Source organism: Theropithecus gelada, chromosome 7b (genome assembly GCF_003255815.1).
Source record: "Theropithecus gelada isolate Dixy chromosome 7b, Tgel_1.0, whole genome shotgun sequence".
Classification (NCBI taxonomy): domain Eukaryota; kingdom Metazoa; phylum Chordata; class Mammalia; order Primates; family Cercopithecidae; genus Theropithecus; species Theropithecus gelada.
The window spans coordinates 72,978,791-72,991,244 of record NC_037675.1 but is presented as its reverse complement, the minus strand read 5'-3'; the positions used below and the strand labels follow the sequence as shown (position 1 = coordinate 72,991,244).

Below are 12,454 nucleotides of genomic sequence, written 5' to 3'. Positions count from 1 at the left end.
TAGATACTAAGAGTTCCTTAGTGTACTTGTCTTTCATGACCTTGACAGCTTTGAAGAGTATTTATCTCTCAATTTGGGTTTGTGTGGTAGTTTCAAGTGATTGGGCTGGGGTTGTGCCTCTTGGGCAAGAGGACTACAGAAATGATGTGCCCTTCTCAGTACATCCAGAGGTTCATATCAACCTTGATTCACTTAGGTAAGGCTGTGTCTGCCAGGTTTCTCCACCATTAAGTTACTATCTTTCCTCCTGTAGTTTACAAATGTCTTAAGGCAAATACCTGGAGGTCATGCAAATCCTGCTTCTCCTCCCATTTCTCCTTCAACAGTCATTCACTGATTTTAGTTTCCATCAGTTGTGTCCAGTAAAGTTTACAATAGTAAAAATCAGTCTCTGTGATGGCGTTTTTTGCCTATGGGGATCAATTGGTGGTTGGTAAATTTCCACAAAACCACCATGACCACACACAGACCTGTCTGTAGTCTCATTTCTTGAGAAGAGAGGAAGAAGAACTGCAATGTATTATCCAGTGTCTGGAGTATAACACAAGGTCATATACACAGAGGGCTTCCTCTACCTTTTTCTTCCTGATGCTATGAATACAAGACACATTGGTTCCTCAACTCAATAAATTTTATACCTTGTTCAGCAACAAACATTCATTCATTTGTAAAACCTGACCTTCTATTCTGTGGCCCTTGCCTTCAAAGCATGCTTAGGCGGGCTGTGAATTAATGCAGCATAGAAATCATCATGCAAAACAAGAGGTGCTAGGGTGTGTCAGGTCAGTGGTGGGAGAGCATCTAAACCTTGCAGGAGAGGGGTTCAGAGGGCTGCATAACCCTGGAGGACAGGCAGGAGCCTGTCAGGTGGGCAAGAGAGGAAAGGAAGAGTAACCTATTCCAGTGCACACCATGGGGCCGGGGAAGGAAACTCAGCTCCACGCAGGAGTGGAACAGGATAAAGACCTTCTAATTTGACACACATGTGGGTTTCTGTCCTGCAGCCTGATCATTGCTCTCTCACTCCACAGGGACACCTTCCTATAGAAAGGTTACACTACTTCTCCTATGTAAGAAGAGATCAGCTGGGGAGCTGCAGGGGAACCCAAGCCTCTTACATTAAGCCACCTCAGCCTTTATTCATAAATGTGATAAAGATCACTGGACAACTAACAGCATGAAGAAGAAAAAACAAGAAAAGTAAGAAAAGTAAAATGTACAAACAGGAAGATACAAGTAATTCAAGAAAAAGAACTTAGAAAAAATTTTTAATTAATACCAATAGAGAAATGGGAGGGGAGGTTATATAAGAAAAAACTATTATGAAAGATAACTACAAGGTGGGCACAGTGGCTCACGCCTATAATCTCAGCACTTTGGGAGGCTGAGGTGGGAGGACTGCTTGAGCCCAGGAGTTTGAGACCAGCCTGGGTGACATCGTGACACCACATCTCTACAAAAAGAAATCTAAAAAAATTAGCCAGGTGTGATGATGCACACTTGTGATCCCAGCTGTTGAGGAGGCTGAGGTGGGAGGATCACTTGAGCCCAGGAGTTTGAGGCTGCAGCGAGCCATAATCACGCCACTGCACTCCAGCCTGTGACAGTGGAAGACCCTGTCTAAAAACAAAAAACAAAAGAACGAGTTATTGAGGGATTAAAAATATGACGGCTAAAAATAAAATTCAGCAAAAGGACTAATAGAACATACAGAGCTACATAGCAACTGCTTGTCATCAGATGAAATCAATGAGTATAGAACAAAAATAAAAAGAAATTGAAATTACAAAAGAAAAAAAAAGGGAAGTCCAGGGGTTCACCATCCATCAAAACAGAGTTCCAACAGAGGAAACAAAGAAATTGTAGAAGACTTTTTTAAAAACCTCTGTTTAATAGCTTCCCATTCATCTTAATTGCACTAACTGGAGACTATAAATACAATGAAGGCAGAGGTGTATCTCCATTTGTTCTCCTCCAGGCACTGTATCTGGCACACAACAGATGCTAAATATTATTTGAATGACTGAACAAATGGATAGATGAGTGAATAAATGTGCAGTTATTTTAATTTTTAAAACTACTTTAAAAGAAATGAAGGGTACTCTTGACAACAGTAAATGGATAATGCATTTTTGTATGTAGGTGCAACACTCTGATTTCCCTTCTAGGAAGAACCTACAACCAGTTTGGTCACAAGAAATAGGATTAGCTAAAAGTCTCTGGATGCAGTGCCTTCAAATCTACTACAATTTTTGAGCTGGGCCACACTCTTCCTGGGCAGCCCCTAGTCAATAGCTGAGCATGCTGGGGTAACAGGACCTGCCTTTTACTCCCCAACAAGGAGTGATGCTCTAGTAATGCCTCTCTAATGCTCATTTTTGACCCTTTGTGTTGGCTGACACTTTGTCAGATCTGCATCATGGTCTGAGGCTCTCCCTGCCTAATCTTCCTTTGTCTCCTCTTTCCTTTGAGGAACTGAAGGCTTTCTCTGCAAAATTATCTTTCACAGACCTAAGTTACTCTCATCCAAGCCCCTAACCACTTGCAGTCCTGTACTGTCTCAGCATCTGCCTTTCAGATGACCCACATGTTTATTACATTATTAAATAAAGGACTATCTGGCAAAGACAAGAGGTTAGAGTTTGAGTAGGGTAGACTATAAAGGGACTAAGAAACCTAGAATTTGGGTAACAGGCATGAGGCCCTGAAGTTACATAAAGAATTGGGAATGGGACATGAGGAACAGAAGTTATCTGCAATTTGAGGGTAGACTAGAGATCGTAGGTTGAACACAATGAAGATGAAGGAGGCATCAAAGAAGCTTTAATTACAGAAGGAGAGCAATGATGAGGAGGGGAGAAAAATGGTGAACTCCAAATCTCTCTGCACGTCGGTTACAGAAGCCAATGAGATAGCCATCTGGGTAGAGGCAGATTAACAGCTGGTGAGAAATGCAGCTGGAACTAAGGAGAAAGCCTGGGGACAGAGGTATTTTATTTGGATATAAACGCATACTAATCATCTTTTTCCAAAAAGAATTGAGGTCATTAATGATACAGGATATATATATATAAATCATGCTAATTAAACAGAATAGGAAAATAAAAGATGAAAGTGGAAGCAGATGTGTTAATAATCAAAATTGTATAGTTGAGCATCAAATTTGGTTCTGGGAGTTGAAGTAAAACAAGAGATAAGTGAAACAAAACACACACACAAAATACCTATCATCAGAAAGGCAGGTATTTGGTAGCTACCGGTTTCAACTTCTGGCATCAAATTCTAAAATAAATTTTTCACGTGAACTTTCTATAGGGGCTGATGAATGACATAATGAAAACGTCTTCATCACCAGCTTTACTGCAAAACAAACTCTGTTTTTATATGACTGGCTCTTAAAAAGATGACCTTTAATAAAGTCAAGTGTTTGAACTAGTGTGGTCTTTGATGGTCTATCTTGATTTTAAAATAAAACACATGTAGGAGCAGTTGAAGCCCACGCCCTTTTAAGCAGCTTCCACAAACCTCTGGCTTGAGAGGCTCAGGCACTGTGAAAGCCTTCCAGATCAGGGTGCAGCTGAGCCACACTGGGACTTCGAGATCACAGTAAAGAAAAGAGAGGACCTCTGCTTTCCAAGGAGCAAACACACAAAACCACAATACCTACTAGTTTCCTTGCTACTGGAAGCCCTGAGCAGATAAAAGGACAGCAGCAAAACACACTCCTAGCTTAGCTTCTCAGGAAGGCATTTAGTGCCTCAAATCTCCCTGTGAGGGAATACATAGAGAGTTACCTTCAAATTAATTACATAGATTATATATAAAGTGTATAAAAATGAAACTACATTGAAAAATACTTTAATAAAAAATGAAAGGCAAGAGCATTAAAACAATTTATTATATATGCATAAAAACTTTCACCATTCAATTCATTTTGGCAGAAAATAACTGCTCAATTCAACAGCGTAGAACACAACATGGTTCAGGAGAGCAGACTTATTGACCTTGGAGTCTATCATTTATCCGAAATCTAAAACTGTCCACATCAAAAAACTAGATGTAGAATAATTATACTTAAAGAACACTGAATTGTAAAGCGTTCCATGGTACTTTTCTCAAGCCTAAAATTTACACAGCAGAAGGATTTTTTAAAAAGCAAAAAAACCTGAATAAACAAAATAAGCACACATTTTTAGAAATATACTTAATCATATTCCCTGATGTTCTCTATGCACTAAAAAATAATCCACTAAAATTTATAACAGCTATTTAATGATGCTTATTTGACAGACTGGAACTTGAAGAACAGCTCTTGATAGCAAAATTGAGAGTATATGAGAGTGCTAAAGCTGTAACTTTAGTACAAATCAAGTTAAGTGTAGTATTCTAAAGAAACTATGTTAAAGATGGCTGATGACAAGAGAGTGAGAGGTAAAGATAGAAAACAGCAACTGAAATGTACTTTGTCTCCTCAATTACTGTTCAACCTGATTTATATGTGTTTTGGAATGGAGGAGGAGGAGGAAGGTGAACAGTAAGAACAATCAAATCTGGTGGCTTACAGTTATCCAAAGAATATTTAGGTGCATAAGCATTAGTTTCCCCTCTTTTAAGGAATGGGAAAATATTCTCAGATGCGCTTCAGACCAGATACTGTGTTTCTCCTGGGCATTGTGCAGTAGAGGGAGGCCCTTCCCTATCACAGCATCTTCAGAAACTTGAGTTTGAGACTAACACTCCAGCTACCATGCAGATAAGCCTATCAACACTGTTGATCAGTGGAGGAACAAATGCCACTGCCAAGAGCCCATGGGCTCCTCTGTCTTCATTAATGCATTCCTCTGTATAGGATTCAAGGAGAACATATTTCATAGACAATTATACACTCAGTGCAAAATTGAAGAAGTCTTGTGGGGCCACAGAAACCAAGGTAAGTAATGGCTTGAAAAAGTCTCCTCCTCCAACAAGCTATGCAGGATATAGGCAACATTATAATTATTCTATAACTTAGTATTTTCCACTTATAAATTTCCTTAGTACTCTGATCATGGTGACTAAATAAAAACACAAGGCTGGGCGCGGTGGCTCATGCTTGTAATCCCAGCACTTTGGGAGGCCAAGGCAGGCAGACCACTTAAGGCCAGGAGTTCGAGACCAGCCTGGCCAACATGGTGAAACCCCATCTCTACTAAAAATACAAAAATTAGCTGGGCACAGTGCTGCACACCTGTAATCCCAGCTACTTGGGAGGCTGAGGCATGAGAATCGCTTGAATCCAGGAGGCAAAGATTGCAGTGAGCCGAGATCATGCCACTGCACTCCAGCCCAGGTGACAGAGCGAGACTCTGTCTCAAAAAATAACAATAAAATAAGTAAATAAATAAAAATAAATAAAAACAGAAAACATACACACACTCAAAGGAAGATAAGTAATTCAGGTTAATCTGAATGCAGCTCTACTGCCTAGTCTGTGCCTCCCTAAGGAGGATGTGGCTGTATCACTTGGACTTCTATCACCAGGACAGATTCACCTTGGGGTCCAATGGGCATTAAGTGAGGAACTCTAAATAAAGTACAAAGAAGTAATGCAATGAATGTTAGCTATATTATTACCGTCATTTAATCTTGGGTCTCAATATAAACATACACTCACTAGCAAAATGGCAAAGAGAAGTGGGCATGAGAAAGGACTGGAAAGAAAAGCATCGATGGCATGTTGCTTATTTTACTAAGTACAAACAATGGGATTCCTCTATTGATCCAGCATCTTTCCAGCAATCGACCTGGCTTATATGTTGGAGTAAAATATCCTCTGAAGTCTAAATTTGTAAAATAATGTTTATAAAAACAATATAATAATAGAAAGTGATTATAGCTTCATCAGCCAAATATGATTAATTTTTACATATAATATCAGCTGTATAGCATACTTTAGTAAAGTACTCCCACTCCACTCCCGCCCCTGCCTGAGACTTAGCCACAGTGAAGTCAGGAATGCATTAGGCAGCCAAATGGAAACTACCTGATAAGAGGCTGAGTGACAGCCAGCTCAGCAGGGCCACACCCTGGTGCTAGAAGATAAATTACATCTGACACTGATGTACTCCTTGAACAAGAAGACTTGCTTTAAGGTTCTGATTAGGAAAAATGAGTTAGTCTGCTAATTTCAGTGAATCAAAGTTGCCTATTATAAGACAGAGTTGTTTGTTTAGATATGTTTTATACTATATAAAAGTATAAATAACAATTTTTAAAATGTACAGTTTATACTTTACAGAGCTTAATTTCTGCTCCAAATTTTGTTATCCAGAGCCATTACTAGTGGTATATTATCATATTGTAACAAATTGCCTGTCTGACTTGAAAATTCTAAGTTGTGTGGCCCAAGAAAAGTTCTTACAGTAGGCACTCTGTGTAACTGACTTCCATTGGACAACTTCCTGGATTAACCACTGCTCATCATTCCCCTGCAAACCATGCTGATGAATACCCAGTTGGCACCAGCAGTCTAGTGGGTGATCCCTAGTGCCATACATACTTTCTGCTCCCACCAGCTGGACCTCATGCTGACAAAGAGCGGGCTGTTTATACCATTTGACTTGCTATTTTAATTCTGAAATTTAATTATGAAAGCTGATGAAATATGAGTACAAAAGATAAACGTTGTTCCTACTAAAAACTAAGGCTTTACTACAGACTTAATAAAGGCAAGTCATTAAAAAGAAAGCTGTTGGATTAAATGTGGGCAGGACAGCTACGATAAAATGAGAAAAAAGTTATGAAATCTAAGATTTTGTACTCAGATTGTGTTGTTAGTCTCTGTTTTTATTCTTATGGTTTAGCCTATTAACACAATGAAGAATTTAAAAGAGTAGAATCATTGTCAGAGAAAAGCCTTTGGCCTCACAAGAGTTTGGCAAACATATTCCTACATGTTTTAATGATAATAAAACAGCTTAAATGTATACTTTTTAAAAATTCCCTGCTTGAGTTGATATTTTCAATTCACTAGTTCCAATTATGCTGGGTAAGAGGGTATTTTCCATGCTTCAAATTAGTAACTACTGGATTAGTGACTATTAGATTTATGAGGTTATTATGAACAGGATTAATCTGGAATGTAAGCATTCACATTTTTATTGCAGACTTTTGAAAGATAAAATACTTTAAGATTCTCCATCTCTTTAACCTAGCAGAGATCAGAGAACAGTGATTAAGAACATGACTGTTCAGACAGCCTGGTTCCAACATTTACTAGCTCCATGAGAGCCTATCACTTAAGCCTCAGTTTTCTCAGTTGGAAAACAAGGTTAACAATAGTACCTACCCTCCTGGGCGTTAAGAAATTGAAATGAGAAAATGTGGCATAGCAAATGCCTAGTACAGTGCCTGGTACACAATAAGTACCCAAAATGTTCATTATTATAATAATGTTATTATAGTGCCTAATAGGAAAAAAGTACCCATAACTACATAAATTAGATTATAACTAATATGTTTCAGTGTCAGTTTTGGGTGGAGGCCATTTTGCCTCCACCTATTGACAGCTCAGAAACACCTGCAGAAAATTTGCGCAGGTACAGTAAAGCAGGGGTTCTCAGCTAGGGGTTAGTTTACCTCCTAAGAGACATTTGGCAATGCCTGAAGACATTTTAGGCTGTCACAACTAGAGGGAGGAGGAAAACCTACTGGCATTGAGAGTGTGGAAACCAGGGATGCTGCTAAGCATCCTACATCCTACAATGCACAGGACAGCCCCCGTCTCCACCCCACCCCAACAAAGAATCATCTCACCCCCAAATGCCAAGTTGGCAAGAATAAGAAACCTTGGACCTTAAAGGACAGTGTAAGAGAGATGTAATTTCTAAAATATAAACTTCAGAAAATTATTCTGAGAAGATAAATGTTTAAAAATGACATCGGGGTATGCAAAACAATATTGATTCCAAGACCCACACCATAGATATGTAGGAATTTAGTCACGAGACAAGATTTTTTCCGTCAATAAAGCCTTCTGGAATGGGATCTATCATGTAACATTAAGATATGTTTTACTCTAAAGCAACTGTTATAAAGCTATGAGTACTAGATTTGAAACTAAACTTCACTCAGAAGAATAAATTTAAATAGCATTCAAAACCCCAAAACAGTGGAAATCAAAACACTGCGGGAGTAGTTTGCAGACTGGGAGCCTCTCGCCACAAGCCTCTTCACTTGGCTGCAGAGATGACTGATCTAGCTAATGGAACACAGAGGTACGTCCTTCGTGGATGGTCATCCCGTTTCCTCATTTGCCTCTCTGGATAACTTAAACTCATTCCTTAATTAATGCTGCTCAAAAAGCTTGTAAGAGTTCACTTATACTACTTACTTTTCAGTAAATCACAATGGTCTTTCTTAAAAGTATGAGATAAAACTGTGTATAAAGTGTAATCTCAACTATATATATAATTTCTTTTTCTTTTTCTTTTTTTTTTTTTACTCTCTCACTCAAAGAAAAGATTAGAAAGGAAGTGGCCCTTCTGTCAAAGGTACTTCTCTCTTCAGTGCCTTTTCTACTCAAAGACCTAGATTTGATTCTTGGCACTGAGATCTATTGGCTCTGTGACTTCTGTCAAATAATGTAATTTGTTTTCACAATATTTCCTGTAAATGGACAGGAATATGTTGTAATTCCCACCTACTGATGACAACATTGAAGCAGCAAAGACATGGTTCCTGTACTTACTGTGAAAGTGTTAAAAAATGAAAGTAGCATTAAAACTGTTTTTGCAATCCTTAAAAAATAGCTATATTTTAAATATTTTCAACTTGGTACATTTATCCCCAAAGGTGACACAGCAAATCTACTATATAACAAAGACTAAAATTTCAACTGCTAAGTCAAAGGGGCTTTTTATTTGTAAAAGTACTATTTAATATACAAGACATTTGTATATCTGAGAGGGGAAAGTAACTCAAAAAATGCAAGAAGAAATAAATTGAGCAAATGGCTATCGAGCTATTTTACCATCAAGAAAGATAACGAAGACATGCAAATCTTATGCCACATTGCTAATAAATATCTTAATATACAATACTTCAGAAAGTACGGCAAAAGAAAATGTAAGAAATAAAGGATCTCTACTTACCCTTCTGGTAGAAAAATTTTCTATAATAGTATGCACCCAGATCTACGTGTTCCACGATGTATCTTTTCACTCTATCTAGGTGCAACACCAAGTTCTCCTTGGGCACTTCAAGTACTGCCACTCCTGCATTTGTGCAATGGGAACTAAGGGTAGACTCAAAGGAGGCACTTTCACATCCACTAAAGGAGCCAGAATTTGATTTTGAAAGGCTGATTTTCCTCTCCCCTTCTCCACCTATCTCATTCCGAAAATATGGACAGCTCATTACAAGCTCATTGCTTTTATCATCTCCCTGGTCCATGCTGAGGCTTCCTTTGGAATTCAGGTCCTCTGTGCTGCCCATTGGGGAGCTAAAACTGGCTGAATGAGACAGAGGTCCAGAGACCAAGGATGCCACGGCAGCTGCGGAAGCTCCAGTGGTGGTGTTTCTCCTCTTAATAACATTGTGCCTGTTCATAATTGCCTCATTCAAATCAAATAATATACTCTGGACATCATAATGGGCAAAGCACTTTGGACATGTCCAGGGCCTGACAGAGTCTTCTGATCGGTTATCTTCAAGATCTGATGACTTCCCAAGTTCTTCACCTTTGGCATTGCGCAATTTACGAAAAATAGATGAGTCTCCAGTTTCAGATTTTGAACGTCGCTTGAGTGGTTTTTCCCTTTCCTTAAAAAGCCTGAGGTTCTCTCTCTGTGAGATAGGCCCGTCTATAACATCCAAAGAGAAACCAGAACCCTTGCTACCACCAGTAATGAGAAAGTCACTGAGCTTGGTTGGAGTTGGACCTCTATCAGATTTGTCATCTTTGTAGCCCTTTAACAAATCAAAAAAGCTTTCTCCAGACGTTCCCTGTTTATCAATTGAAGATGTGCTACCATATTCCCTGTGCAGTGATGGTCCAGTCTTGTATGTAGGTGAGATACATTCATCAAAGCTATCCACATCAAGTTCACTTATGGTGATATCACTGTTGCTTCGCTGCCGTATTCTGCGAAGAGCTTTTCTGGGGGAGCTGGGGTAGGCTTCAGGCATGAGAAATCTGGAGTCCATGTTCTCCGACGGTCTTGTCTTGTTTTTCAGCGTGTTCTGTATGCTTTTCAGCATGGCTGAGTCATTGGAATTGAGGCTAACAGAACTTCCCTGACTCACAGGACTGCTTTTGGAGGACAGGCTATCAAGGCAACTTGAGGTTTCTATTTCCTGGCTTGAACGGCTAGATTCTTTTATGTTTTCCTTTCTTGGGGGCCAATCTGCAATCCTTGCTCTTACCCCCATCTTTGGGACTCCAGGGGTTGAGGTTATATGGTGAGAACCTTCACTTCGGGGGGGTCCTACAGGAGCCATAACTGATGATCCTAAGCTGCCATTTTGGGACCGGAAGCGCCGCATGTAGAAATCATCAGTGTGGACTTTGGGGGTGCCGTCTGTGCCAACAACAGAGGCCCTGTCAGTGGCAAGGGGCCTTTCTGTCTGTGACCGTTTCAAGCTGGTCATGATGTAAAAGCAAGTAGACTTAAATCCCTGCAGCAAGGACCATCATATCTGTGTTTTAAATGTGCACTTCCCTTTTGGAGAATGGCTTCCAGAAAATACAACAGTTGCATGAGATCTTAATCTTTTTCATTTAAAAGATTAAATGATGCTTTCTTTGTAAAGCACTGAAAATTTGGAACTCCTAAACGTTATAATCCACAACAGTTTCTTTGCTTCACTTTAACAGAGGGCTTTCTTTCAGAAAAAACTGAATGGAACTTGTATTACTGAGACTCTGTGGTTGCCATAATCCCATGCTTTCTCTAAAACAGAAAAGGATAATTTGAATTAGCAGATAAATACATCTAAAAACAAACATGCAATTGTCAAAACCAGATACATAAAAATAAAAGACTCAATAATGGATTGGGATTCACAGTTCCAAAATCCGTATTTTCAGTAAAGCATGTTTGAAAGAAAGGAAGAAAGTAAAATTCATTTGATAAAATCCATAATTTATATTCTAAAAAAAAAGACCACTAAGACTTCATCTTAATTGAACTGTTTCATAAAATGGGGGGTAGGGGGAGGGGTACATCTTGTTCTGGATATCATGGCTCCTGCCCAAAGTAGAGACTTTTGCTCCAATGACCTCTAAAACTGTAGAACATCATGAGCTAGTGTGATAACCAGAAGTTTGAGATGTAACCAAGTGAATAAGATAATTAGAGCAACACAGTTTTTTGACAAAAGTAAAAACTGAAAAATGACTTTACTGAATATGCTGCAACAATCACTTTTTAAGTCCTCTATTCCAAAATTAATACATGTTTTTTGTTTCCTTACAAAGGCTTAACATAGTTGGCAAAAACAAATACAGCAGAAAAAAAATAAATAAATAAAAAGGGTTTTCCCGGAGCCATTATATCCATTAGCACTCTTCTGTATTTTCCTCTACTTTATTACTTACCAAGACGAGGATATTGCAGAATGAATCCAGCATTCACCACCACCTCTTCCCAAGCTCTCCTTAGTTTCTTGTACTCTTAAAAGCTAGAAGTATCTCACTAATGAACAAAATGCCTGCATTTCCTTATGCAGTACAACCTACTCCACCCCATCAGTGCTAATTTATGAAGACGGCAGAAACAAAACACAGCTCTGGGTGGCCCTCTCCATATCCCCAACAGATTACAGAGAACTGTTAGCATCCTTCCAGGTGACGGGCATGGAAATGAACTTCCTCATGAGCACGTCAGGCAGGAGGCAGGAGACACAGATTCTGAGTACAAAATTCTGCATGGTTGCGTACATTCTGAAAAGAAAGGCAGAGGCTCCTTTTCCAAGACTCCACGAATTACACAAGAGGTGGCCTTTAAATTCTTGCCAAATACATGTTTGGAAAGATGCTGCTGAACCAGCACTGAGCTGACAGGGCGGCATTGTCTACAAATCACAGCTCTGACACCCGAGGACGACCCGCACTTGCTGCACTCTCCACTCAATGGTAACAAGCACTTACTTCCACGATAATTAAGCATCTCCCTAGTCGGCTTCCTGCCTCCAAGGCAGGCGCTTTCATTTCTCTTGCAGCACACAGCATCATTTTAGAAGACTCACTGCTATTTAAAGGCTGGAACACGTAGGGGTGTTTCAAAAAAAAAAAAAAAAAAGCATGCTGCCTGCAGAATGCAGGGCCAGGCAAGCTCTGGCTGGGCTCGTGCTGGCTGGGTCTGTGGAGCCATTCAGATAAATGCCAATTGTTTTCACTAGCACTCCTCTTCCCCGTCTTTTGTAAAAGGGATAATCGTTTTGCACTGCTACCTAATTAAACCTGGCTTTTGAG

General features: G+C 39.4%; 1 protein-coding gene across 3 annotated transcripts in view; it reads right to left on the bottom strand.

The window, feature by feature from the left end:
* Window positions 1-12,226, bottom strand: part of SIPA1L1 (signal induced proliferation associated 1 like 1) — a 151,655-nt gene extending 139,429 nt beyond the window's left edge. Inside the window, exons 1-2 of one of the 3 annotated variants that reach the window (XM_025392150.1) lie at window positions 11,579-12,226; window positions 9,132-10,931 (exon numbers count right to left, since the gene is read on the bottom strand). In XM_025392150.1, the coding sequence (XP_025247935.1) occupies window positions 9,132-10,629 (1,498 nt within the window). In that variant the 5' untranslated portion in view covers window positions 10,630-10,931; window positions 11,579-12,226. Of the gene's footprint in view, window positions 1-278; window positions 377-9,131; window positions 10,932-11,578 lie in introns of those variants that run through there. The other 2 variants (XM_025392149.1, XM_025392152.1) reach the window with 2 other exon arrangements.
* Window positions 12,227-12,454: the final 228 nt, after the last annotated feature.